The sequence below is a fragment of the Buteo buteo genome, chromosome 1 (assembly GCF_964188355.1).
Source record: "Buteo buteo chromosome 1, bButBut1.hap1.1, whole genome shotgun sequence".
Taxonomy (NCBI): domain Eukaryota; kingdom Metazoa; phylum Chordata; class Aves; order Accipitriformes; family Accipitridae; genus Buteo; species Buteo buteo.
Genome location: NC_134171.1, coordinates 83127682 through 83155594, shown reverse-complemented (window position 1 = coordinate 83155594; position 27913 = coordinate 83127682). Strand labels below are relative to the sequence as shown.

The following is a 27913-nucleotide window of genomic DNA, read 5'->3' as shown; positions in this document are numbered from 1 at the left end:
ACCCCCCCAGGGACCCACACCCCCCTGTCACCCCGCACCTCTTTCGCAGCACCCGCCGCTGAGCCCTGGCGCTTTCGTGGCAGTGGTGGCATGGCCGTGGGAGAGGCAGCACCAGCAGAGCTGCCCCGGGGAAGGGTGCAGCCACCAAAAATCAGCTGGGGAAGCAAATCTGCATAATTTGGAGTGACGCACCAATGCTCAGTGCTCCCAGGGACTGAGCAGAGCCCACCGACCCCCGATTTGAGGCTGAAAGGCAACAAAGGAGGATTTCGGGATGCAGACGCTGCATTTTCGCTCAGGTTGGAAGGCAGACGTACCTGACAGCATCCTCTGCAAAGCCAGGCTTCTTGTTCCCAGCTTCTCCCCATGGGATTCATCTCTGCTCCCTCCTTCCCGTGCTGGCGTCCATCACCATAGGCACTGCTGCTCGTACTGCGAGGAGCAGCCGGAAACATCTACAAAACCTTGATAAACTGGGAAAAAAAGCCGGATAGAGGTCAGAGAGGAGGAAAGAGGCAAAGAGAGGGGGGACGGTGCCTGGATAGGGGGATAAATCACTGAAAAGGGACTCTGTGGCCATAACATATGCACAGGGACAGCATCCGATGGGAGGAAAGGGTGACAGCCCAAGCTCTCACACAGACGCCCCTGAAATGTTCCTCTTAGATACAGATACATCTTTAAGGGAATATAAAATGCCCTCCTGCAGCAGCCCGCAACATTTTTAATCCAAAAATAGCTTTTTGGGGGGAAAAACCCCTCAAAACCTGAGAGCCTTGCAACAGGTTTTGTTTGCAAGTGCACACAAATCTGGAATATTTGCTTACTCCTTTTATTGAACCCACTGGCTGATTTGATTACGTCCCTGGAAACGCATGTGCAAATTGGTTTTCCAGCCTTTTGAGGACACTGCCTTCTGCCGCAACGTCTCCAGTGACTGATGCCAGCTTCCCGCTAACGCAACGTGCCGTAAGACCGAACTGGTGTCAGATACTGGTGCCGATGCCCACAGCTTTCGGCTGCTCGTTGCTTTCAGCAAGCTCATAGCCATAAATCCCTTCATTCTCAAATGCAAAATACTGCCGTTGGAAATGACTTACCCTCAAGAAACGAGTTAGCAACAATTTAATCTCTTAAATTAAGCGGGCTAAAGCTCAGCCGTTCCTCTGTCGTGCACTTACCGGGTAGAAGGGTCTGATGATGAAAGACTGGAAAAAAATAAAGGGCGTCAAATTGAAAAGCCCTGGGGAGATGAATGCAAGATAACCGAGAGAGAAACATTTATAGTCTGAGTCTCGGCTGAAATGATTTCCCCTCCCGGGCAGGCAGATTTCCTTCTCGCCTTCATGGGAAGCACCCAAAGGAGAGCCGCCATGCAGGCACCTGGGAGTGGCAATAAATCCGATTATAAGAATCAGAGCAGACAGTTAAGACTACACAAGTAAGCAAATTTATTTTAAGACAGAACAAGTATCGTGGCAAACAACAATATGCAAATTCAGTTGAGAACAGGGGTAAATATCAGACTTTGTTTTCAAATCGATATAAAATATAGTCAGATTTTATTTTGTCCAAAAAGCAGCTCGCGTCGGGGACGGGGAGGTTTGGGAGGGGATGGGTCAGTTCACGCCATCCGAGGTGTGTGTCACCTGCAAAACCCCAGGCTCGGAAGGCAGCTCCTCTGCCAGCGGAGATGAGCGATGCCGGAAAGAGATGAAGGTGCCTTTGGGAGCTCCGGCTCCCCTTGACTCAATTTTCTGCCTCCATTCTCATAAAAAGCCAATTCTTGCCACAAAGCAAGGGGCGGGTTCCTCCCCTCCGAGACCCTTGGTGCCCACCTACCACCTATGTACAGATGGGGCAGTCACGGGGATGCTGGCTGCTTTTTAGGGTCGGGCATCTTTGAAGGCACCTGCACCTCCTCTTCCTCGCTGGCTCCTGATGGATCGACTTCCCGCGGCCCAGCCTGAAAAGCCAGCGAGGGAGCAGCTCACCTCGGATGCCGGAGGAGCTGCCGTGGCATGAACGGGACGAAATCCCCTCCTGGCGCGAAGGTGCTGGCGTGCTGCTTTCTAGAAAAGCCATCCCAAATAAAAGCAGACATAGAAAACATTAGATTGTCAATGATGCTTTGAAACAAATTCAAGTTTATCTTTTGTTTTTTTCTTTCGTGAGCGTGCGTGTGTGTGTCGACTTCATACAAACAGACAATAAAGACGTTGTGAACTTCAAGCTCTGGATCGGCATGTCGTCAGTTAGCATCCGCAGAAGCACCATCGGATACAGAAGAGTTAGCACCAGAGAGTTTGGAGGACCTAACTGATAACACGCGTCATTTGGAAAACCTGGGGACAGGTTGGGAATGGGCGGTGGGGGGACATGGTACAGTCCATTAGAAACAATACAAGGCAATTCATGAGTTTTCATACAGTACAATACAGTCACTGATCAATTAACCCTTTCAGTACAGTACATGACAAGTAACACTTTGCACCCTGTTAACACTAGGAAAGGAGGCTTTGAGCCGGCGGGAGGTGGCTGGTAGTTTAACCCTTCTGCCTTCTCATTTCAGGGTCTGCAGATTGCTTCAGCTGCTTTTCAGATGCATGTCTGTCCCACCCCAGCTCAGACAGCCCGTCCCCAGCCTGGCTCCCACAGGGATGTGCTGGTGGACCGGGATGCTGCCAGTCCATCCGCCTGCAGCGAGGTCTTCACCCAAATTGTCCTGATTTGGCCAGGGAAATGGAGAGCCACCACCCCTCCGCCCCATGCTGGCCACCGAACTGATGAGAAAACCTCAAATTGGAGTTTCCCCCTGGCCAATTCTGGTGCTGAAACATGCAGAAAAGGTTCAGAGGTTGAGTTCGGACGGCCCCACGCCTAACCCACTTCTTCCCTCAGGCGTAGTGAGAACAGGGTCCATTAGAAAAGTGCTAAATTACAGTACATTGGCATTTCCATATGTCAACTATTGAACAGCAAAACAGATTGTTTGAAAACAGAATCGGTATCGTACAGTAAGTTCACACTTAATTCTTCACCGTTTCTACACTTGTAACACATGCATTTTATTTCCATTAGTTTAATGCCAGTAGGACCAACATCCTCCAGAACAATGATCTAACATTAAACAAAACTTCCTAAGAAAAATAGTAAGCATCACATAAAGTTTCAGAAAAACCTGTTAATTAGCATCACAAGGTACTCAGATTTACATTTAGGAGTTTTCATGCCATGACTTTAAAACACCTTTTGGTTAATATCTTGGGGGGCGGGGGAAAACAAACCCAAAAAACAAACCAACCCCCCAAAAAAAGGAACGGTTGGGGAAATAATATATCTATCTCTATGTAAACACACACATACACACATGCACGTACACGTGGATAGGTGCATGGGTGTGTGCGCGTTTTGAGACTGCTTCCTGCAATGCACAATTTGTTTTGATAAACTTGACTCATTTCAAGGGCATTTGCATGGGTCCAAAAAGCCTTTGAAGGAAACAAACTCTAAACTATTGAAGCAAATTAAAAAGTCTCTTTTGGAGAAAAAGAAAAGGTCAGTAAAACATTGCCTGTGTGTCGTTACAATGCGCTTCCCATGAGCCATCTTAAAGCCCAAAGAACTAAAAAATCCCTACAAGAGCTTTTTTCCGCCTAAAAGGTCCTTCCAAAGCAAGAGGTGTTGTGCTAGGCTTTGCATTCGGGCCTCACGTGTGCCATGCAGGAGAAAACGCTTACTTTTACCTTCCCGAAGGACGAGATGCCAACTCCAAGGGGCAAAAAACTACACCTGCGGGGGAAAACAAACAAACAAACAAAAGACCTGCTCCACGTCCCCCTTTCTTGCAAGCTTAATTTCCAAGAACTCAAGTGAGCTCGCTGGGGGGTTGAATTTTCCAAAGGGCTCGCCTATGTCCTCGTGACGGTGAGCGGGATGTAAACTCTGAGTCACCGAGGTACTTTCTGAAGAGACCATCCCCTCTGCTGCTATCATTTTGAGGGGATCAGATACAGCAGCAACATCACCAGGCGCTATTTCTTTAAAGCTAGGTTTGCAGGGTTAATTTGGCTGGGGGGGAAAGAAGAAAAAAAAAAAAAAGAAAAATCTGGATTCTATTTACATTTTCATTTTTAAATCCAACAATAGAGGACATAAGAGCATAATACTTTGGGCTGCTCAAGGTTTGTGTTTTTTAACCACCTTCAACTCCCACTGAATACCCAAACCCATGAAGGTCTATCAAAGAAGGATGCTTGAATTGAACCCAAGCAAAAACAGCCACCAAAACTGGAGCTGGTCAAGAAAAATATACTTCCATCTGCTGCAACAAGCAAACCCAATACACCTATTTTTATTGTTGCTGAAGGTTATTTTCATCATGTCCGCTTGCTAGCAGTGAAGGAGAAGACCTAATTCGCTTCTCTCCATTCAAACTGATCATGCTGTAACGGCGGGGTTTATCCATCAAGTATCGCCGGGGAGAAACTCCCGTCAAGGAGTATCACCAGAGAAGGACTTGGATCAACTATTGGCTCATCAACAAGGATGAGCAGGAGTCCCAGGTGCGGGTACCCCAGCGTGAAGGAAACGCAGCACTCTCGCGACCACCGTGATTTATTTGCTGCTACAGAAAACCCACGAGGGCTTTTAAAGAAGCAAAACACCATCAGCTGGTTGAGAGTGGATGGTTTGGGACATCAAAATCCAGATTATTCTGCATCCCAGGGATCATCATCCCATTTCATATCCAAGAGATTTATGACTATGTTTACTACAAACTCTACCCTACTGATTTCTTGCTGGAAGGAAGTTCTGGTCCCTGACCATCCATACTGAAATACCACAGGAATTTAACAATAGCGATGCACATTTGAGCTGCCTCCTAACACGAGATGTGATCAACTCCTAACACCGCTTCTCAAATTCAACTGCAAACCCCATGGTTATTATGCTCCATCTTCTGAATTATCTGTAAGTTTTTTGACTTAAAAATACCTTTTGTAGTTTAAGCCCACAATCAATCTCAACAGCACTTTCAGTACAGGCACAATGATGGCTTTTATTGCAATGGCTTGAGCGCAGTCTTTATTGATACCAGCATCTTAGACTGGTTTTAACTTCGCTGTTCCATGGACTGACCCTACTAATGCAGACCGGGATCTCGTACCAAAACCAAGAGCGTCTTGCCCTACGCTTCTCACTCCGGGTCTGCTTTGCGTCCTGCGGTCCGCTCAATTCCAAGTGTAAATTAGACGTTCTTGCACCATCCCGATCCCTTTTGAGACTTCTCCTGTATCTTTGGTGTTTTTAAAAGCCATGCGCTTGGGTCTCCGGACGACCTCAAAGTTTACAACAACCACGTCTGCCTTGGACGTCAGGGATTTAGATGTTCGTCCTGTTGTGTCAAATAAGCTTGGATGGGTTTAGTTCCCTAATTTATAAAATCGCTAATGCATATGTAATGGAAGTCAGGCACCAGACAGTGGTCACGAACACCTCAAAATTATCTTCTGATGGCCCCTAAGTAATTAACACCGCGCCTAAGAGGCTAAATAGACTGGGGAAAATAAACGGTTCAAAACTTAGTGCTAATAGTACTTACAAAAGTGCAGTGCTCAATATAGTCAGAAGCAAAGTGACTACTAGTACTTAAAGTGCTAGTTTCAAAGTCGGTTTGGTTCAGAGTCCGAAACACAGCTAGAATGCGGGGGATAGCTAGGGGTGAAATTAAAAACAGACAGCACTGCAACTGCACATGCCACACCAAAAGTGCTTCAAATCACACCATTGCGGAGAGATGCATAATGCTACGGCTCAGCTTGTGGACACATACGAGCAAACGACTGACACCTTTTAGGTTACGATAAAGAACAGCTCCATTAACTCCATCACTACAAACCCATTCAGAAAGCAAGTGGTCACAGCTTACGGAAAAAAAACCCCACCCCAAAACCAAGAGTCTCTCGGAACATTTACGAGTCTTTGCAACTATGATACTCAAAGTCTAGCAAAAGCAACCCTGGAAAGCCTGCCCAGTGTCTGCAACAAGCTTCGCCAATGCTTATCATGCACTTTACAGAGGAGTCACGCCGCAGACTGCCTCCTTTTACACGCTATCATACAGTTAGCCTATTTACCTATTTATTTGTGGTTTGCTTTTTTTTTTTTTAGCTTTCTGACTACGCATTAAGCTGTTTTTTTTTCTCTTAACCACCCTACCAGTCAAAGGACAATTAATGCAAGAACAAGACAATGAAGGTGGTCTAGTAAACACTGACGTTCCTAACGTCCCGTCTTCATTTTCATGAAGCAAAATGCTCCGGAGAAGGACTTTGGATCAGCACGCTCCTGGAAAGAGACTGGAAAAGGAGGATTCATCCCGATGGACGTCAGGCACTTCCCCTTTCTCTCTTTAAACACGCGCTTCCCACCGACTGCCCCATCACCTCTTCCAGCTGCTGACATCTGCTTTTTTGTTCCCTTGCGTCGAGCTGCAAGCCCAACCCTACCTTTATACTCGTGCTGGAAAAGCAACCACTCTGCTCAATGGAAACAGGGTGCAGAAAATCTCCCCACTAAGGTCTGTGTTGGTCCCAGTCCTCACCCTGGGCTGGAAGCGGCTCCTTGCAAGCTGGGACATGCTCCAGCAGTGCCCTTCGTCCCCTTATCTCAGCAGCTCAGCGCTTGCAAAAACAGGGTGTTTCCTCCCAAAACAGAAGTGGCAAATGACAAAGGGGAAACCAGACCTTCGATTCTCACTATGTTTCAGTAGGCACTCCAAAAAAAAGGTCACTGAGTAGCCTAAGCGGCTCCCCCGGCCCCGCAGGCATCGCCGTCAACTCTCCCAGGTGTTGTACAAGGCAACATCTGGCTGTCCAGCATCTGGTGCGTCTGAGATGGGTACGAATCTTTTACGTGGAGAAAGCTCTTTTTAAAACAAAAGTACTGACTTGCTGGAGTTGGCAGGGTATGTTGGGTATGCTTCAGGTACAGCTGCAGACATTTTCCTAATCAGAGAGCAAGCACTAGAGAGACGGTTTTTCAGAAGCAGATAACACTGATACCCCAGGGGAAAAAACCTAGAGTTTACAAACCCAGGTCGCTTATTTCCACTACTGCCACAAAGACCTGTATTTAAACAAGCAAAAAGCAAGGTTGCGCATCCAGGGGCTATAGATGTAGATCCACCTTTGCAGACATACAACTGGAAAGAATGGAGCCTGGAAAAGATGTGGGAGCTGGGGAAGGGCAGCGCGAGACTGGTGGTGCCCCGCAGCGAGCTGGGCTTGCGATTTCTGCAGGGGTACGGTGGGCAAACATAACCATCTCAGTCCACAATCCAGATAATAAGAAAACTGCTGAAATGAGACATATCCAGTCCGGTTGCCAAAGCCAGCAAGGTCTGGGGAAAGCACGCAAGCGCGTGTACGTGGCTACGACCCTGCCACCCAGGCGAGGAACAAGTCCATCAGCGAAGGAGAGCAAGCCCTGCGGGGGAGAAGTGTGCCCGCTGGCACACCACGGCTTTATCATAAATGATGGTGGAGTCTTGCAGGATTAAAAGCCATCGTTGAGCATTATGCTGGGCAAAGGAGCATCTTGCAGGACCGTATTCAAGCCTGATCTTGCGAGACTGGCATATATCATCATTTCCTACACGTAGGTGCTGGGATAACGTTTGGTTTAAGTACCATTGACCTCAACATTGAGACCAAACCCAAACACTGTATGTATCGAAATCTTACATATAGTGCAAAAACTCCCATACCAAAACTGCTCATTTTCCACGTCTTTTTATAACATGTTCTTTCCTGTCTTCCAATTGTAAGGATTTTTGGCAGATGATTTGGAAGTGGATAATAAATCTAATGCTAGGACACTGCGTCAAATTGCTCAGTAATTTTCTGCACTGTTCTCACCAGGAAGTTTTCACATCATGTTGTATTTTTGCTGCCTTAGTTTATCCTAAGGACACACCATTGGCCACGTCTGAGGCTCCTTGCAATTTTGCCTCCACCTGGATTGGCAACCCTGTTAAATTTTTAAAAAGAAAAGCTATTACAGGTTTTCTGGGAGAAAAGGCTGTGTGCTAGCCCGTGACCTTACCTTCAGCCTGAGCTGTGGATTTTAAAGGCATTTGTAAAATCCTGCTTCAGCCAGCATGCTAGTTTTTCATCTAAATATTCTTGGCAACTTTTCCAGTCTCCAAAAAACACCTCATTTGAAAGTTTATTAGAAGCAATATTTTATTTTTGGAGGCGGAGGCTTTTGCTGCGTCGAAGCCTACAGATAGATATCTGTGCACCACAATTAAATGCTGATTTTCAGTGGTGAATAACGTGATTCCCAGACAAAGCCTATTGCCAAGTAAAATCCGATCCCAGATCGCTCGGTATCAGAGGCATAATGCGAACTGAAGATGCGGGGCCATTTTTAATTCTATGCTAATTATCGCAACAAAAAACAGATCCTGCAGCGGAAGACCGATTCCGGGAAGAAATAATCATCCATCTTTTGTAGTCCTAGCCACGCTGCTCAAGAAGAAGCTTATTTACAAAATGGCAATCTCCAGGAAAAGGCTGTGCTATCGTTGCCTGAAAAAGCTATATATTTAGGTATGTACTGCTACCATTCTGGGGGTGCTCTGCCTGGGAAATTCCGCTTTGAAACTAAACGCTATAAACTTCAAGTATGGGAAACGGCATCCTGTTCAACAAATACCAGCTGTAGGGCTAATGCAACCCACCGTACCACATAAATGATGCTTGGAGATGTCTGCTTTGAAATTCATGCTTTCGGTTTAGAGAAGGAGAATCATATGACCTTTACATGACTTATATGTGAAAAGATGCTTTCAATAAAAGCATCGATAATGTGTAACCAAAATGAAATTCCAAATGCAGACTTTCTGCATTTTGTATAATTACTTCAACGTGGACAAGAAGTACCTTTCCCCCCCCTCGCACAAAAATATCCATCATACAGGATGACATAAAAATGCCCTTTTTTGTATGCAGGAAAGAAAAAAACAATGTATAAACCCATGAACCTGCAGAGCAGTTGTGAAAGGGATGAAAAGGACCCCAAGTAGGAGGCATGCAACCTGTTTCTGTCCCCCCACATACCACCGTAGTGCCCGAAGAGGCTCTAACACGAGATTGCACTGCGCGACTATCTCATGGAGACGTGAACCTACACCTTTGGGTCACAGCCAAGCAAGACACCAAGCGCCTCAGCAAGTCCTCCCGTTGCAGCAGTTTTTCCTCCACCATCAAGAAACGGTCTTCATCAAAGAGCAAACACGTCAAGGGGAGCAACGTGTACGTGACAAATTTATTCACAGGGACCTCATGACTGCAGCTGCTGTGTCTGCCTGGGGATGCCACCACCAGTACCACCAACTCGCTACTGCAGAAAGGGCTCTGCTCGGTGTTCTCCATCTCTCCTCGCTACATATCCACACGCGTTGCTAGACGTCGATGATGCCTGTATCCAGCATTACGAGATACGTTCTTGGGGGGCAGCAGAATAACTCCAATACATCGCCTTGCTGTAATGACGGTGCCTGAAGACGGGAACATTGGACTACAGGGACCGCATGTTGAAAGCAAAACATTTTATTACCATCGGTTAAGCTTCATAATGCACACTTATGAGTAAGATAGAGGTTATATGGAGATCACTTTGCTCGCTACCAACTACAGCTTCTGGGATTAAATGCAGCAGCTGTTGAGTGGTGCGTAACAGGGCCAGTGGAAAGAAAAAGAGAATAACATACAGTTGAAAAGGTGGGGGGGGGGGCTGCTTGGCAGAAAACAGTCCCCAAACTTGAAATGCAACCAGAAATCATTTTTTTTCTGCTGTACAAAAAGCCACAGCATCCTAGACAACAGCAGGTGACCAAGTGCTGCCCTTGAAACGCACCCCTCCAACTCAACACCCACCTCAGCTTCTACCACCTTGCACGGGCGCCGCAGCACCAACACAACACGGGAAGATCGGAGGGGACCGCTTTCGCTGGGGGGGGATGACACCTCTACAGTCAATGGATCGAGCCTAGGTGCAAAGCAGGAGCTCCTTGCTCGTCTAATTGCAGCCTCTTGTCACGGTACACAGGTGTTTATCGGACATTTTGCGTCGCCATGAAAGCAGAAAGGTGGATTACAACTCGTACATAACCTGAATTCAGCGTGGTTGGCTAGCTCAGCGACAACGCTCCGCAAACGCTCACCTGGTGTTGATTCAGATGTGTGATTTTTTGGTTTGTTTTCTTTAAGTTTCCATGCAATGTTTTCGACAGTAAATGCCATCCTGAGATGGTTTCTAAAGAACGTAAGTTTCTTCCAGTATGAATTGCGCCTTCAATCTAAGATCAAAAATACAGTTATCTTTCCTAGAGGTCAGAGGTCATGACAAAGCTATTTTGGACCATCTACTAAAGAATCACTAACATAGTTTAACAGAATCAGCTTTTTTAGTTCAAATCATTTTACCTTCCAGCCACTCTTCTACAAGCAGCTTCAAATTGCATCAAACCCTATCCAGAGGAACGCTCTGTTCTCATCTCCCCCTTCCCGATATTACAACTCTTATTTCACATTAGTTTCTGCATTCATACAAAATTCAAAGGAGAGGGAGAAAAAGCCTTCACTAGTAAAAGAGGACTCCAGCTATTGCTAGCACAAAACTACCAATTTTTCTTCTTCTAGAAAACAAAATGCTTGGCTAGAAAGGTGGGAAGTTCTTGGAAGGCTTGAAGGTCTGGAGGAGGCTGGTGTTTAGGCTGAGGCAAGTGAAAAACACCCCTGTCTTAGCCTCTTGCTTGTTCTCTTTTGCTCAGCGTCTTCAGCCTCGCCGAGAGGAAGAGGTCGGCATAGGTTTTGAACAACCAGAGAGAGCAGCTCCAGGGCTTATTGCAACAGCTCAAGGGCTGCAGCACGGAGGAGGAGGATGAACTTCACTACATGGAGAGCCTGAGAAGGTGAGGAAGTAAAGAGGATCCTCCAGTGGGTGCTTTCTCTTTCTCCTCCTGTGGCACAGAGGGGCTGAGAAGGCTGCATCTCTCTGCAGGAGGGCACTTCAAAGCCCGTCTCAGGAGGAGGTTCAGAGACAAACAACGGAGGTGATAGACCAGTCCACCCCAGAGAGACGCCGGGCTCTCCAAAACAGCCTGCAAAGTCCAAGCCGTGGCTCCGTCCTCACTCTTACCTCTCGGCTCATGTCGCAAGAGCTTGCTCCTCTAACTTTCTGTTCCCCTTTCGGGGGGCTTGCAGAAGTACTTTGGGGGTGACATCTTCTCCTTTATTAGCCAGCAAAAGCGACCGCATCTTGGCCAGGTTTGGAGTTGCAGTCCCTTCCCGTTCTCGGATCATCTTGGAAATGGCGAGAAGCTTTCAGAAACCGTGGGCTGCTGTTGAAACCTTGTGAGGCTGTGGGTTGTCTAAAAAGGGATAAGGATGTTTAGGGAGGTTATCCCTACTTTAGAGGGTGTCTCCTAAAAGCAGAAAAGAGGTGAGAAAAGCAATAGGTTAAGCTGCAGTGTGCTGCTGCAGGGAGGAGTAAGTGGGCACCACCTCTGCCTTACGCTCTGGATTGTGGGTTTTCTTGGGGATGCACGCATATCAGCACAAAACATGCACTGCCAAATAAACTGGCAGTTTTAAGCTGTTTTTAAAAGAAAAGTCTCTGTAATATGCTTTCACCAAGGTAACCCACAGTCAAAAGCTGGCAGCATCCATGAAAATGTTCATCGGGTGACTCCAGCGCCTCCCTCTTCTTCTTTTTTTTCTTCCTTTTTTTTTAATAAGATAGCTAGAAGGAACTTATCACTTGTTAACTCCAACGGTCACCCCCGACAGCGCTGAGGGATGACTGTGCTGGCGTAAGCAGAAAACGCTGTTAGCGAGCGCAGGGGCTGGGATGCAGCAGGCTTACGTGCAGTCTGCATGCTGGCACACGCCGATCCCGGGACAGAAACGTCCGTACGCTCTCCAGAGCGGCTGCCTCACTTGAGCACCAGGCAAGAGTTAAAAGTCCCAGGAGGCAGAAAAGGAAGGCTAAAAGAGTTGGGCTCCTGGGGTATCCAGGTTAAAGCTGCTGACGCCTTCCCTTTGTAGTTATACTGTGATATAGAATACATGCAGGCGGTGGTCCCTTGCCTAGCTCAGGTCTCTGTTGCCACTTTGAGCCAGGTCCCACATGCAGGTTCTGATGGTCCCTGGTCCTGGTGGCTCCCTGCATTGTCACCCACTGCAGCAACCGGAGCCAGCGCAGGACTGTGAGAGAGTAGACGGGAGACTTGGCAGAGGCACAGCTCTTATCTCAACATCTTCGCACCTACTTTGCTGTGGGTATGCTCATCTCACGTACCTGAATTTACTAACCCACATCAAACCCTTGGGGCGATTCCCAAACTGATGTGGAAGCGCCCTGCTGTTACGCACACAGAAAAAAAGCGACTCCAATTATTCTGCAACCCATTTAAATGTACCGGGGAGGATGAAATCCTGGCAACGTTTAGCTCAAGACGCATAATTCCAGACTGCAGCCTGCTTCTGCGTTCAGAGAAACAAAATTAAGGTTACACATAACAAAGGATCCAGGCACAGCGTCGAGTTGTGGCGAGAAACAAGAGTCTAAGCTCAGAGCAATACTTGTAGAAGACGCAGTAAAACTCATCCCTGGGGAGGCTGTCATACGTTGTCTACAAGCGAGATGTTGCACGCTAGCTGTTCGGAGGAAGCAGCTAGCCTATGATAAGCGCATCATCAAATCTGCCCCAGGTAACTGGTTCATGCAACCCTACTCAACATGAGAACGATCACAGAGGGAATGAATGCTTGTATGGTTAAATAACTACTACTTTGCTGCAGCATCACCCCAAGCCCCGCAAGAACCTGCCTCAACCTAGAGTTAACAGCTCCCAAAGCCCCACCGTTCATGCAACGGCTGCAGAAGCAGATGAGAGCTGCAGAACAGGATTCCTTTGGTCCCTGGAATGGTTAAGGCCAAAGCATACCAAAATAGACACAGAGGAAAACGACTGCCTGAGAAAATTATAACCAGCTACACGTCTTTTTTGTCCGACATCGGCTGCAGCAGTTAGCGAACGCACAGGGATGGAGGGAACCGAAGCACATTTGGGCTTTGCACAACATTTCCAGAGAGGTTCATAAGCAAGGGCTTAAAAAAAGGTGGTGAACTTCTGAGAAAAAAACTGATTTAGGGCTCTCGAGCCAGTTTGCCCACGAGACGTGAACCAGACTGATAAATACTCTTGGTGGTCAAACTGGGAAAAGGAACAGCACAACCAGGACTGGGCCCTGTGAGCAAAGCGAGAGGAAAAAGTCCCTACACATTGAGCCATATAAACACCTACAGGGGTTGCTACCCATGCTGCTTTAGCAACCTTGACATTTTGCAACCAGACGGAGCAAGAAACAAAATGCCAGTTTAAAGGATACGCTCTGAGAGAAGAGGCACGAGGTTTGGTTCACCTTGTGAAACATGGCGCCTATTCTCAACTTTATAAGCGTTTGAGCCAAAAAACTCTTTCCCTAATTTTACCAGGATGGGGGGGATTATTAAAAATGCTTAAATTAAAAACCTTCTCCACTAACTACAGTGATGTGCACACAACCTTCGGGAAGGGTCCAACAAAACCTTTTACATCTCAGAGAGAAAGGAAAGTGATCACATCAACAGGAGACACGCTACAGCTTTAGAGGACTTGAAAGCAAAATAATTTTTGACGATTAGGGGTGGAACGGGAGACGGACATGTTAAATTGACACCAGCTCACAAAACCCCCTTGCCAGAGAGCTTTTAGAAGCTAAAAACACATAAATGGTTTAGTCAAACAAAGTTTTAGGGCTGGCCCTTGTGTTTAGTTCTCCCCCTGGTATTTACCGTCGTGAATTTGCAAAAGCGTCGGAGCTCAGAGAAACACAGCAGTCTGCCCCAAAACCCCTCCCAGATTGGAGGACTAACTAGTAGACACAGGCACGCTAGTGTAATCCTGCACCTGCCACGACAGGCGAAGTGAGAAGAAAAGCGTTCGGCATGCGTTAACTGAGTGATAGGATCTAGGATAAATACTACCGCAAAGAACTGAATCAAAGCCTTGCCCTCTGTTCTCGGCTGTCAGCGGCCTCTGCTCATCCCTGCTGCGATGCCTCGCTGGGAAGAACTCTTTTACAAGTGGCACCAGCACAACGCTACAGTTTTCAAACTCTTTTCACAGTTCATCGGCGTCTCGGCAAAGAGACTGCCCTCGGAGGCAGCTCAGTTCCCTTACAACTATCTGTTCTGACCGGCGCTACAGAGATCTCAGGAGCGTTCAAAAACCGGGAAGAAAAGAAAAAGCAGTTATCGTGAATGCATCCCAAACAGAAATACGTCTGTTGACTGCTCGCCGAGTTTCATTTAATTCAGAGTAGTGCTCCATCACCTCTCCTCTGCCTGAACCTACGTGCCGTCTCTGGCCCTAGGTTCCCCCCTGCGAGCTTCCCGGAGGAGAGACGGTCTTTTTACATCAGGTAATTCCCAAACACGCAGCAGCACGGCAAAATCCTCCATGCTACGCTCAGAGCAAAAACGACAATTCGCAAAGCAGCAAGCGTTGAAGGGGAACTTCCAGAGACAAACCAGTCCAACACCAGTTCCCGAGGGAAGCGGACTTCGCCCCCCTGGAGCCCTCTGGTTTGCTCCCGAGCTGCGAAGCCGTCGGGGTCTGCTGCTGCCAGCACGCGACGTGCTTCAGCTCACCCTTTACAGCGTTAAGGCAGAACAGCAGGGATAATTAATTTATGTTCAAAACACCAGGACTGGATTGGCACATTCAGGCGTTCCCCTAGGAAGAGGAGAGAAGAAAGAGCAACTGCGGCTTGACAGATGTTAGTCATATGCTTAAATGCACTTCTGGAAGGCGCTCGGATATACGTGTCGAGTGATTATAGAGCAGGGTGAAAACCTGCATGGAACAGGATGAACTTCTCTACAGTTATACCTACACAAAGCTCTCAGATCTCCTCACAATAAAAACGTTACTAAGGAAAATCCAATTAGCTTTCAGTGCGGCCGAAGCTTCTGGGAGGTGGAAAAAACCCAAAACCCCTGGGTCCTTCAGGCAGTTATCTGGCATGGCTGGGTGGGCACCGCTCGCACCACAGCCGGGAAGGAGATGGCAAAACAACCACGTTAAGACAAGGTAGCCGAAAGGCTTTCCGAGCCACATAATGTGTAGCTGCCCACCCAGGAAATCAATAGCGGGACTTAAAACTTCTCCGGTGGAAGGAGGGACATCCCCGTGGAAGACAGAGCCACGTTGACCGAATACCAATGCTGAGTGTCTTGCTCACTTGGGGCTTTTTTTTTTTTTTCCCAGGTCCCAATGACTGGATGCTCTGACTCTGTCCAAAGAAGAACGCATTCTTCCTCTATGGCGTGTTTTACTGCTAGACAGATCACAAAAATCTGAAATTCAAGTGCTGGCCAGTTTTGCTTTGAGATCCCAATTTGTAAGAGACGAGTAACAGCAATGCCAAACTAATGCTGCAGAAAATCTGAAAGCCCACAGATGTTAGAGGAGGGAAAGACGGAGCACGAGAACGAATGATGATGGTAGGAGAGGAAACAGGAGAGGCAGAACGAGCAGAGAGGAGGGCCAATTCAGACAAAAAACCATAGTTTAAACATAGCAAAGTTCATGTAAATATTTTGGTGACTATTCACATTATTGCATGATGAAAATACACTTTTGTGTAACATTCCTTGGAGATTTGGGAACACAAGGGAAAGCCTTTATTTCCAAACAAATTGGCACAGGGAGCTTATATTGTCACTAGATGCGTTCTTTACATTTGTGATTAAACAGGTATCTTGTTAGTGCTAGAGTTACTGCTTCTATCATGAAGATGGGGAGAGCGTCATAATATTTAGTTTTTCAGAGGATATTTAGAATTTAGGAGAATGCCTGTTGAAGGGTTATTTTTTCTATGTCCAATTCAGAAATAAGCAAGGGCATGAATGATAGATGGTGTTCTGCCGCCCCATCACGTACAGAAAAGATTTCTATTGCAAAGCCTCATGGAAGATGCGTGCTCTGGTATTTTAATGGCCCGGATTTTCTAAAACTATTAAAGAAGGGCACGAACTACTGTACAGACAGAGAGTGAGAATTGACTGCCTTGGTAGCAGCTGTACCAAAGAGGACCTGGGAGGATGCAGAGTTATAAACTGGTCCAGAGGCAGCAAGTACACTGTTGCAAAAAACCAGTGTACTGGGTGTACAAAACCTTGTATCGTTTGCAATCCTTCCACTTGAAACTGGTAAGATTGCAGCGAAAATACCTCTCCCAATTTTGGATTCTGTAATTCTGCATTCAAGAAAAAGACGGACTCATCAGAAAGCAACAAGAACATGACAAGGGCTAAAAATTACCCTTGGTGGAAGGCTTTGTATTTGCCTAGAAAAGGATGCAGAAGAGACCTGACAACAGTCGTTAATTATGTAAAAGAGCTGCAGCAAGGAAGGGAACAAACTGTTTCCATAACCACTCTCGCAAGAATGGCCTGGAAGGCAAAAAGTGATAGAATTAGATGGAAGCAAGGGTCAGACGGGCTGGACAGCAGGAAAAGTATGTGAGAGTAAGCAGGGTGAACCACTGAAACAGCTTGGGGAGGGAGGCTGGGAATATCTATCACTGGAGATTTAAAAGAGCAGATTTTTTTCCAGGTTGTTCAATTTGGGAAAAATATAGGTGCTTTTTTGCCGTGTGGACCCTGAAACGTACCATTAGAGGCACCCTTGCACTTGCAGATTTAAGTTTAGAGTCACGTAGGTTACTCCTTCGTAACTTTCTGCAGACCACTGAGCACCAGTCCGGCTAAAAACCAGCGTGAGGAACGGGTCGGGTTTAGCTAGTGCCACCTCTGAACGGGGGACCACATCTGCTGTTCTCCAGAGGTCCCTGCCAGCCCCACTGTAGTACATCTTATACAACGTCCTCTCGCGGTCCTCACCCTTAAACTTCTTTGGTCTTTCCTCCTTGGAAGGGAAGTTGGAGGTGGAGGAGCTCTAGCAAGGCTTGTCAGACTCCATTCAGGATTGAAAACCCAAATCTATTGAACAACCCGGTGTTACTGAACAGTACGCCGATATAGCTTCATATGAAACAGCGGAGAAAAACACAGTTGGAAAACTGAGCAATCAAAGGTCAGGAAGTGCCAGAACTAAGGATTTTCTGAGTAACCTTACTTCTGACTGCTTTGGACGTATGCATAGAGAACTTAAATTACGCAATCTCTTACAACCTTCCCTCCTCCTCTAGCATATAGGTTTCTTCTTCATTCATCATTCTGTATGCAATCCAAGCCTTACCTACGCATACCTTCCACACACTGCATATGTATCTACTCAGTACGTTCCACACTGAATTTCTGCTTATTTTGCTTTCAGAGACCATCAGTATTGATCAGGATCAGATCATCACAAAAACTCTAACGCCGAAGGAACTCGTCCTTACCGCACACCCTTTGAGGTAGGGAAGTGTCATTCACCCCGTTTTATCGGTGGGGAACATAGGCACAGGCAGAATAAAGCCAAAGTGATCCAGTCTCCATTATCAGGAGGCCCAGCTTGAGATACTGACAGCTTTTCCAGAGTCCTCCCAAGTATTACAGTATTACAGCGTTCAAAGCACAGTGTTCAACAGCTGTTAACACCGACCGCTTCTGTACATCAGACCTCAGAGCACCAACGCCGGTGCCCAGGAAAACAAAGGCGATACGTGTAGTGATCCTCTGCAAGGAGTCTTGTTAAAAATGACACAAACCCCATTGCAAAGACAGGCACGGAGTCCGTGTCTCGAAAGCCGCTTTCTCTCCCTCTGAACCCTTCCAGCCTTCACCGACACCTTTCTTGTGCAATGGAAAAGCGGTTGCCCCATCGATAACATAACCCTCCGTCACGCAGTCCCGGCTAGTTCCCGGAGCGGGAGGCAGTCACCGCAGCGTGCGGAGCAAGGCTCCGGTGAAAAGGACACGCGAGCATCCATAAATCGGGATGGCACGAGCAAACCTGACGGGCCAGCAACGCTTGTACGCTCCCCTAAGCTTCTGCAGGTATTCCTGGGCAAGCCTCCCAGCGCAGTAAGAGCCAAGCCACTCGAGTCTTAAAAAGCAAGCTGCAAAAGCAGTAAGCCCCTCCGTCGGACCTGCTTGGCTCCGACGGGTTTGTCGGCAAGACTCGACGCTTGCAGAGCGTGTTGCTGCCGGCCAGATGTGCCCCAAAGAGTAAGGAGACCCAGGCAGAGACCCACTCTGGTCCCCGAGAGGAGCGTTAGGATCCAGGCTCTCGCTCCTTCCCCGGCTCTGCGGGACTCCAGCGCTGACGGTGCCACCTATTCCTCCTACTGCAGATAAAACCGGCCGTCATGCTCTGCGATTCCCTGGAGCACGAATCTTGTCCTCGCTTCCCTCCGCCCCCTCCTGCCTTTTCGTTCCTCTGCCTCGGTGGGAAGCGCTTATCTCTGCTCTTACTCCCCCTCTCCCTCCGCATCGTGCCAACAACACGCGCTCAGAACAACGACCAGATGGGAATACTTGTAAGAGCCTGAGGTTAACCCGCGTCTTTTATCCCACATACTCTCTGCTGTTTTGAAATGCAGATCCTATTGCATGCGATTTGTAGTGTAAAGATTTAACGTTAATAGTATAGTACGTTGATATTGCTTGTGAAATCTATCTCCTTGCTCGTATTGCACGTTGAACATCTCTGATACGGAAAACAGAAAAGACGACAGCTAACATTTTAACGTCTCAGAAGGGAAGGACCTATTGGAAACACGAAACAAATCACTATTTTTAGTATGTATATGCATATATATGTATTTAATATTCCTCTCTCCCTTCTCTCTCTGTTAATCTGTGTGTCACATATAAATTCACAGACGTTCTGTCAGCACTGTCCTTAGTGGGGCTGGGCAGAGTGCCTTAGCTTTAGCTGTCTTCCAGCAACCGACGCGAAGGGCGATCTTTTCCTCCAATTAATCTCTGCGTGGCAAATGATCAAGACGAAGAAACAGCTGGACGCAAACTTCTTCTGCCTGCAGGATGGATTTCCCCCACCACGGTTAAGAAACCCATCTGACCGGCTGCATCTCCGATCAACAGCTCCAAGGCAGGAGCCGTTATCCTGCCCTGTTGAATAATAGTACATAGGATGGGTCTGAAACACCTAAAAGACAGAATATGTCTTTTTTTCTTTATGGTGGCTACTCTGTACAGAGCTAGCAACTCCCATGTGCCAATCCAAGCGTTTCGAGGTAGCCTATCAATTAGGAAGGTGAATTAGCAAGTCGTTAATGACGGTTTTATTGGGGTGGCAGCCAGGCACCTCGAGGCTAGGCCAGTAACTCTGGACACAGTACAAACACAAAATACGTCCAACAGGAATGAAAAGGCCAGAAGGTACATCCAGCGTACACATTTCTAGAAGTTAATGTACGTAAGAGAGCCCCGAGGCTGCGGGTTCACGTTTCGCGTGATGCCTCGGCATGCGGAAGGAACAATCTAATTACATCCATCACAGAAACGCCAAAACAACATCAGCCTTCTAAAACCTCAATTTATGCTTTGACCTTTCTGGTAAACCAATTTTTAATCCATGTCATCTATCAGGAGTTCCTGATATTTTATTTTACCTCAATGCTTTAAAATACTGTCGCTTTTATGGAGGTATGAGTGGGGAACTGAACACAGGCATGACAAAATATTAGGAAGAAAAATCATTGTCAGCCCATGAAAGCTTCTGCAGATTTTGGAGAAACAGAGCAGCGGAAGATCTGGCTTTAGCTTTTTCCAAAACGCCCGAGTTCAGAAGCACCTTGTCCCCTGGCCAGGGCTTTTTTCCTGCGGTCATGACAGAATTCAGCCATTTTTAGGCGAAACGGGATCACCCCAAAATGGCTGCAGCCACGATTTCGCAGCACTGACAGGCTAAGCCATAATGAACTGCAAGCATGTAGGACGCAGAGGGCAACCAAGACCCTTCACAAGAACCACAGGTTTCACTTCTAGAGAGAAGAAAAAAGCCCAACGGGTGAATCTTGTTTCTCCAGATGCTCAAATTTGCTTGGTTTTGTATCTACGGAAAGAAATTTTAATGACTCCAGATAAAAGTGCAAGGACAGATGGGTCAACAGAAGACATCACCATGCTAGCATTAATAATGTAAAGATGATATACCCACTGCCCAACGGGCAGTTTGCCCTACGGCTGGGAAACAACTTGTGTATATGGCATCGTCCGCAGGTATGAGGAGGATGGCCGAAACCTGCTGCCACCTCAAGCCACCACCAACACGCCCATCCGAGGGGACAAGGTCCGTGGTCCCAGCCTGCCGGGCGTCTGTGGGGACGTAGCACGCTCTCCCAGGAAATCTTGGATATGTTGGACAAGCTTTGCTCCCCAATGCCAGCGTTCACGCTGCCGGGATCAACGCCAGAGGGACGATTTGTTTCGGCAGAGGCTGTGGGGTGACAGCTTCGCTCGGGTTTATGCAAGTGATATGTCAAGCGTAGCCTTTATTTCCACTCTGACTTGGATAAACTCTTTATTTCAAATACAGCCTTTACTTGAAAGGAATGGAGGGGTAGGAGGGGAAAGGTGAATTTTAGACATCACAACACATGAAGTAATTAAAAATAAAGGGCATTTTAATTTTGGAGGAAGCAGCATAGAAAATTAAACAGAAGGTATACTTTTCTTTAAGAATTACTTTATAAATTGTATATATATACTGTACGTACAGCAAAAGTAGGAATGCCATGGAACTAAAACCGCTTATTAATTAATTTTTGACTTGGTGCAAAATCTACCCAATTAAAATACACAAGAATAAACCTTTTTCTGCTATAAAAATTGCTACACTTGGATAAAAGGGCTGCAAGTCAAGCAAGCAGTAGGCTTCCTAACCAATACCAACTCCCTTCCCTGTGAGTTTAGGCCACTTCAATAGGCCACAGGGCAAAAAAAAGCATGCAATCATTAGACTACAACATCTTTAGCAGAAAAAAAGTGTGCTGACATTGATTTTGGTAATTGCTTGGGGTTTTTTTTGTATGAAGAATGGTTTTTTAATACTTCTACCTGGGAATTTATGAACATGGTAGTACAGGTTTGCAGACCCAGGGTAAAAATGTAAAATGTAAAATGACACCGAAACACGATGTGGCCGGCAGTACCTGCAGCTGCCTCTTCCTTACAGCTCTCACCTCACCTCAACGATGCCTCCAAGGAAGATTTTTGCCTTCTTTTGACTACGTTTTCCCTTGCAGCCTTGCTGAAAACCTAAGGGATGAGAGCGCTTAAAAGCAGAAATCTTACAAGGCCCACGACAAACAGCACGCAACCGGCTCTCGGCGAAATAACGCGTTTATCCAGACCGGTAGTAGGAGAAAACCATCCCCTCTTTAGACTGCATACTTCAGATAAATAAGATTATTTCGCTACGAGCTACTACAGGCTACAATATACTCACATAAATATATTAATGCCTATATGCGAATATGAATTTGTATATATCGGATACAGATAAGAAACACTTAAGACGACGAGTAGATTACCAATAACCGCTGCAGCTTCTTGCTGGGTAAAGTCCGTCATCCAGACTTGACGTGACGAACCCGCGGCGGCGGGTTTTGCCATGCCCTCCGGAGCGTCCGGTGGGTCACCCTCGCTGCACCAGTGCAAAACACTTCCCGACCCTTCGTTAGCGTGCCCCTGCCTCTGTACTTTGCCAAGAAAGCCGGCTCGATGGGCTGGACTCAACACAAATCCCCGTGGGGCTACAAGGCAGGGGAAGCCTCTGCAGCCCCTTCCACCCCGGGTGAGCTTTTTAGGGATCGCCCCAGCTTCTGTGCCAGCAGCGGGGAAAGCCAAGTACGAGGGAGCTGCTGGACTTGGCTTTGTCGAGGCTATAGGTGAAAAGCTTGGGTTTAAGCCTTGGCGGCAACATCGGGGGCCCGATTTGCAGAAGGGGCGAGGAGCCGCAGCGACGGCGGGGCTGCGGACGCTCAGCAGCTCTGCAAATCACAACTGAAAAAAACCCAAAATCGTCCCACTCTTGGTGGTTTGTGAGGATCCTCAATATAGCGCCTGTCCTCCTCTAACATACGAGCGGAGCTGGACCAAGCGAGTACGATAGGTCTCTAACAGACATGTGCATGCACGAGACGGCTTCTTGGAGCATCAGACTACGTTACCGAAGCATCCCCTTACCAGAGCGGGAGCAGAAATGTGCTCCTAGTATTATTTACACAATATAAAGTGCATTACGATTTAATTATTGAACTGACAGACTTTCTGCCGGGACCATACAATTTTGAAACAGAGGTGAGGGCTTGGATAGGAAATTCTCTCATGAGAAAAAGAGGTTCAGACTGGTGCTCTTCACCCTGTCCTCCTAAGGATTGTTTTTGGCCGTTCTTTCTAGTGCAAATAAGCTTGTGTTTTCTCAAGTTTAAGGGACATGGCAGTTTCAGGGCATCAGGAACAAACATTTAAAACGCATTAGGGATTCAGCGTTCCCGAGCATCTCGATGGGCCCTTCTGCGTGCCAGCAGCCCATGTTATCGCCGCTCTCGGAAGCTGAAGACGCGTTGCCAAAAATAACAAGGAACCCGTTTCCAAATCTCACCATTAAAAGTCTTGCATTGCTACATTTCGAGTGAGTCTGCATTACCCTCCAATGACAACATCTGCAAACATCGGTGCTTTCCATTGCGGTGGAAACCCGTGGCTAGCAGTCTACCCATGGGTGATCGGCTATGAACGTGAAGATACCGATCCAGTTTTGGATACTAAGGTGCATCCCGTGCCAGGGGAGTAAATAAATGCATTAGTGGATCCTACAGGATACCTGCGTGCCAGAACCGAGCCTGACCCAGTAGCCAGCAGACTCTGAATTCCTGGGTGATATTTACAATAAACTAATGCCATCAGAAGGCCAATTCATTAACAAAAGACAAAGGGTTTTTTAAAAAAATGGGCAGCAATAAGGAAAGCCATTTCTCATCTTTTTTCTTTTAAAACAGTGAAGAAAATATCCCCTTCCAGTCGCTTTGCCCGTCGCAAGTATTTTCCTCACCAACACTACAGGAACACAGGGAAGGCATGATCACTTACAACACACGCGGTCACTCAGGCTAATTCCAACGTAGGAGCTTTTATGATCCCTTGAGGCAAAGGTAGGCTGGGATGGGGAGATGTCAAGCTCGTAGGGGAGGAATGCCATGTAGAAACAGGAAGGAGAGCGTAAAAAGTTTGTACATTCATAGCTCCAGTTTGTTGGAATATAAGTTAATTTTTTACTCCAGGCACTGTGATGGGCAGCAGCAGTCAGCGATACGCTAACGTACGCATCAAGGACTCATTCACTAAATTCTGGTTTCACACCAATAATAGGACGTAGAGTTATTTTAATGTTGGTTTTGTTTCTTTTTAATTGACCTGTTAAAACCGTTGGGACCAAAGCCCTAAGAGCGACGATGAACCAGTACCCCATTTAACCTCCAGCTGATTCATCACGGTCCGCTAGCTGTTTGAGTGGTGGAGCGAGAACATCTCTCCGAGAGTTGAAAAAGTACCTGAAAGAGTGATCTACGCAGAAACGGATGGGAGTTTTTGACACTACTAAGCCAAAGGCTTGGTTGCTGTAACTGCTATGTGTGGTTTTATCTAAAGGGGGAATCACCTAAAACAGTGAAATTAACCTCCTTACTTCTTGTCACAACCGTAACATTTTCCTAAAGGTTCTTTGGTGACTTTGGTGCAAGCTTTTTTTTTTTTTTTCTTTTTCTTTTTTTTTTTTTTAAAGTTAAAACAGATCAAGTAGTTTTAGTACCCAAACTAAAGTCCAGATTATCCTCTTGGTTCCCACCCCTGCCTCCCCAACTTTTCTTGTTATGGTTAATGACATTAACAGGTAATAGCATTCGGATTGAGCGTGGCCGTGCAGCGTGCAGGTGGGTCCAGACTAAGAGCGATGAATGGTCTGGTCGGAGATAAATACATTTCTCAACAGATTAAAAAAACCCCACATGTAATGGTTGCATGGAAAAATAGCTGGTCCATGTGCACACTAGGCCACTCTGTAAAAAAACACTATTGAAATGATTACAAATATCTGATTAGACATAGTAATGCCTACTTAAAATAAAAATCTTAAAGGTGGGCAACACATAATTGGAAGTACCTGGAGCTCAATCAAACTCCCGCTGATTTCAGAGGGGAAGGAGCTGGTCACCCGAGGGCCGGAAAACCCCCTTATGTTATAAGTATTCATGTTTTAGGAAACAACAAAGAATTTTCAAAAATCTTTCTTCAACCTCCTAAACAGGTAATCGTACACATTTTCCCTCCAGGCAGAGTTTATATCATAAGATGTAAAATTTACGTTACAGAGACTTCAGCGGGACGACGCTGAAACCTGGTGGTGGGCGATCAGGAATCGAATTGCTTGATGACAGTCCCAGCTCTGAGCGGGTGGGAAGGGGGTGATGGCACTGCAGAGATATTATCTCCTAACAACAACACCTGTAAAATCAACACGACAGAAAACCTGACGCAGCGTTAACCACAGCTTCCGAAACACACTACGAGTAGGTATGAGAGAGAGATGCCTTTTTATACGAATCTAATGGTGCACCAAACCCCCCAAAGGTCTTTCTTGCAGCCGGAGGGGAAAACGCCCGGGTGTTTTCCTCGCATGGGTAACGTCACGACCGCATTTATCTCACATTTGGGAGAGAAGCTGGGAGCCTCGGTCGCGGCAGTCCCTCCACCTCTGAATACCCGCTCCGCAGCTGCCTGCTGGAACCCATAACACTCTAATACAAAAATACCTTTTGAAATTTTGGACAAATGCATTAAAAATAAAAAAAATCACCAGCCCCCGCACGGGGAGAACACATAGATGAGGAGTGGGTTATTATTCATTGCCATTAATTCAGAAGGCTTAGCACTCGAGTAGAGCTTCGCTATCCTGGGATAATTGGGTTATTCGGTCAGCACAAAACTACAAAATGAATAACAAATCTGCTTTTCACCAGCATGTTATAAAGGTCTGACCAGTTATCGAGGTTTTACTCACACAGAATATTGTTTCAAACTCAATAACCAGCAGATGCCAATTTTAAAACCTCTACCTCTCCTCATACACATACCAGCAATTCATGTGAAGTTGATTTTTGTCGTAAATGCCCTACAGCTACGCTGCTCAGCCTTTTGACCGAGTACGGGCAGAATTCAGTCCCAGAAAACCCATCATAAGCAGAAACCGATACATTTCAGCTTAAGGTTTGGTTAGGGTTTTTTTTTTTTTTTTTTGGATCACGTTGAAGTGCAACACAAGCCTTATCTAGACTATTTAAAGGTCAGAGTGCCGGATTTTTTTTGTGCTGATATGCGTACTTCCATAGTCTTCAACACTCGAAGCAGCTGACTCATACGGACTCAGGAGGTTGGTACTTTCATGAGACATATGGAGATGTTTTGGGCGTAATTTAACGTGATAACCAGACTCCTATAACGTTACGGACCGGAGTTAGCAAGAACTACCGGAAAAGGACTTTACAAAAAAATGGGGCAACTTGAAATTACTATAGGTCAGTCCCTCTCACCAATTTCTGCTTGTTTTGTTTTGTTTTATTTTGCCAGACGGCCAGTCCAATGCACTCTATTCGAGACCCTCTTGCTCTTCACCACTGTCCCCTCTGGCATCCATTCTTTTTTCTTTATGGCTGTTGTAAATTCTCCTCATCTCTTCTTCGTACTTGATAAAATTTTCCCCAAACCGTGTCCATGCTTTGTATGGAACCGTGATGGTGTTACGGTAGGGCGGCCTCACCTCACTTACCTTCAGGAAAATGCCGTACCTGTTGGATCCCACGTCGAAGTAGAAGCGCTTGTTGTCCACTCGGAAGGAGGTGCCCTCGGGGAGCTCCGGGGGCTCATCGCCTCCCCCCCGGCGATCCTCTATGTCCCCCTCGCCGTATTCTTCGATCAGCTGGACCAAAGCATCCCTGAACTCAATCATCCCTTGCGCCGGAAGGACGATTGTCTGCTCCTGTCCCAAGCTGTGGCCAAAATAACCCATCATGCCAGGTCCCCTGCTCATGGTTTGTCTAATCCGCAAGAAGCGCCCTCGCTGATTCTCCTTCAGGTCCAGGTAATACTTTCTGTTGTCCCTCTCGATGTACTCCGTTTTGAGGACGCTGTGAGGGTGCTCTTCGGAGCCGATGGACACCGGGGGCGAAGGCGGCGGGTGCTGCTGTCGCCTCCGGGGATGCTGCTCTTTGCCATTGCCGTGCTCGTGCCGGTGACCGTGGCCGCCTTTCAGGCCCAGGTGGGCATAGTGCTCGATGAAGTCCCCCAAGCAGTCCTTCAGCTCGGCGGCCACGGACAAGGAGAGGGTCAGCTTGCTTTTCCTAATATTGTCCTGCCTGCCTCTTCCTATCCAGACCTCGGCGATCTTCAGGAAGCGGCCTCGGGAGCTCTGTTTCACATCCAGATAAAACCGCTTTTTCTGGATGTCCACCCTCTTGGAGGCCAGCTCCTGGATCTCCATGCAGCCCCCCTGGGAGGAGGCCGGGTAATGGTACTGCTGCTGGGACTGGGAATAAATGCTCCTGTGCAGGCCGGAGCCTCCCAGGTTCCTTCCTCCTCCTCCTCCTCCTCCTCCTCTCCCTCTTTCCATCTTTACCAATCAGCTGGAAATAATACATAACAGAGACACAGATGACAACATCAGCATCAGGGGCCTGCTCGCCTGCTCGGCGGCGTCTCTGTTCGGCGCTGCTCTCCCTACAAAGACGCCTGCATCCCTCTCCGCTGCCACGGCACGCAGCATCGCAGCAAAAGGATCCCGGGTGCTTTTCCCCTCCCCTGTTTCGGCTCCCGCCGGCCGGCCGGCCGACAGCCTCCCAGAGAAGGGAGCCCTCCTTCCAGCGGCATGCCGGCCCCAGCGCCCTCGCCGTCTGTTCTCCCTGCCCTCCAGACCTCCCCATGCCCCCCCGCCCCCCCCCGGCCCAAGGATGGCAACCTGCCCCCCCAGCCCAGTCCCTCTGGCTCTACAGATCCCTCCAGCTGCCCCAGCGTCCGCTTCCCCAGCAGCGGGGAGCGGGACCCCCGGGGAGGTGGGTTGGGGTGCCCCCATCCTCCTGGGGGTCTCACTCCCTGCTGCAGGGTTGTCCCCCCATGCCGCTGCATTTCCCCTCTGTCAGTCACCCGCCTCTGCCCTTCCTCCCTGGGGCACTGGGGGGGGAATGGGGGGGGCACTGGGGTCCTCCCCAACACCACCCCGCTGTCCCCCCGGTACCCCCAGTGCCCTCCATCGCTGCATGTCCTGCCCCAGCACCCCCAGAGCTTCACCCCCTTCCCCCCCCCAGTGCCACCAGCACTATCCCCCTGCCCCCCCCAGTGCCCCCCCACCAGCACCACCCCCCCTGCCCCCCCAGTACCCCAATACTGACTCCCTGCCCCCCCCAGCCCCTCAATCTTGCCCCCCAGCGCTCCCAGTACTGCCCCCCACTGCCCCAGTACTGCCCCCCCAGCGCCCCCCAGCACGGCATCTCCTGCCCCATCGCTGCTTCCCCCCCCCCCCGCCCGGTCACTCACCCCACAGCGCCCATCGCCGCCGTTGCCCTTCAGCCGCCGCCGCCGCCGCCGCCACCGCCCGCAGCCGGCGGCCCCGCCGCCGCCGCCCCCCCGCCGCGCAGAGCCACGGGCTGAGCGCACCCCCGCCGCCCGCTCCGCCCCGCCCCGCCCCGCCCCGGCCCGGCCCCGCCCGGCCGAGGACGGGCGGCGGCGGCGGCGGCGGCGGCGGTAGCGGCGGGCGGCGCGGTGAGCG

At 48.1% G+C, this 27913-nt stretch overlaps 1 protein-coding gene across 9 annotated transcripts; it reads right to left on the bottom strand.

Moving 5' to 3' along the window:
• Nucleotides 1-40: 40 nt before the first annotated feature.
• Nucleotides 41-27752, bottom strand: PURG (purine rich element binding protein G). Of its 9 annotated transcripts, none has more exons than XR_012651986.1 (4): nt 27682-27752; nt 25922-26774; nt 1182-2072; nt 41-473 (listed from the first exon to the last, which is right to left on the bottom strand). XR_012651986.1 is itself a non-coding variant. In XM_075038549.1 (3 exons), the coding sequence occupies exons 2-3, from the start codon at nt 26759-26761 to the stop codon at nt 1887-1889; spliced, it is 1026 nt and encodes a 341-aa protein (XP_074894650.1). In that variant the 5' UTR covers nt 26762-26774; nt 27682-27752; the 3' UTR covers nt 1035-1886. The 9 variants fall into 9 exon arrangements, 6 of the variants coding, with proteins under 6 accessions (XP_074894650.1, XP_074894698.1, XP_074894668.1 ...); XR_012651992.1 differs by lacking the exon at nt 41-473 and adding an exon at nt 6513-11443 and having other exon boundaries at nt 2050-2072; nt 25941-26774; XR_012651991.1 differs by lacking the exons at nt 41-473; nt 1182-2072 and adding exons at nt 3324-6362; nt 6513-11443 and having other exon boundaries at nt 25941-26774.
• Nucleotides 27753-27913: the final 161 nt, after the last annotated feature.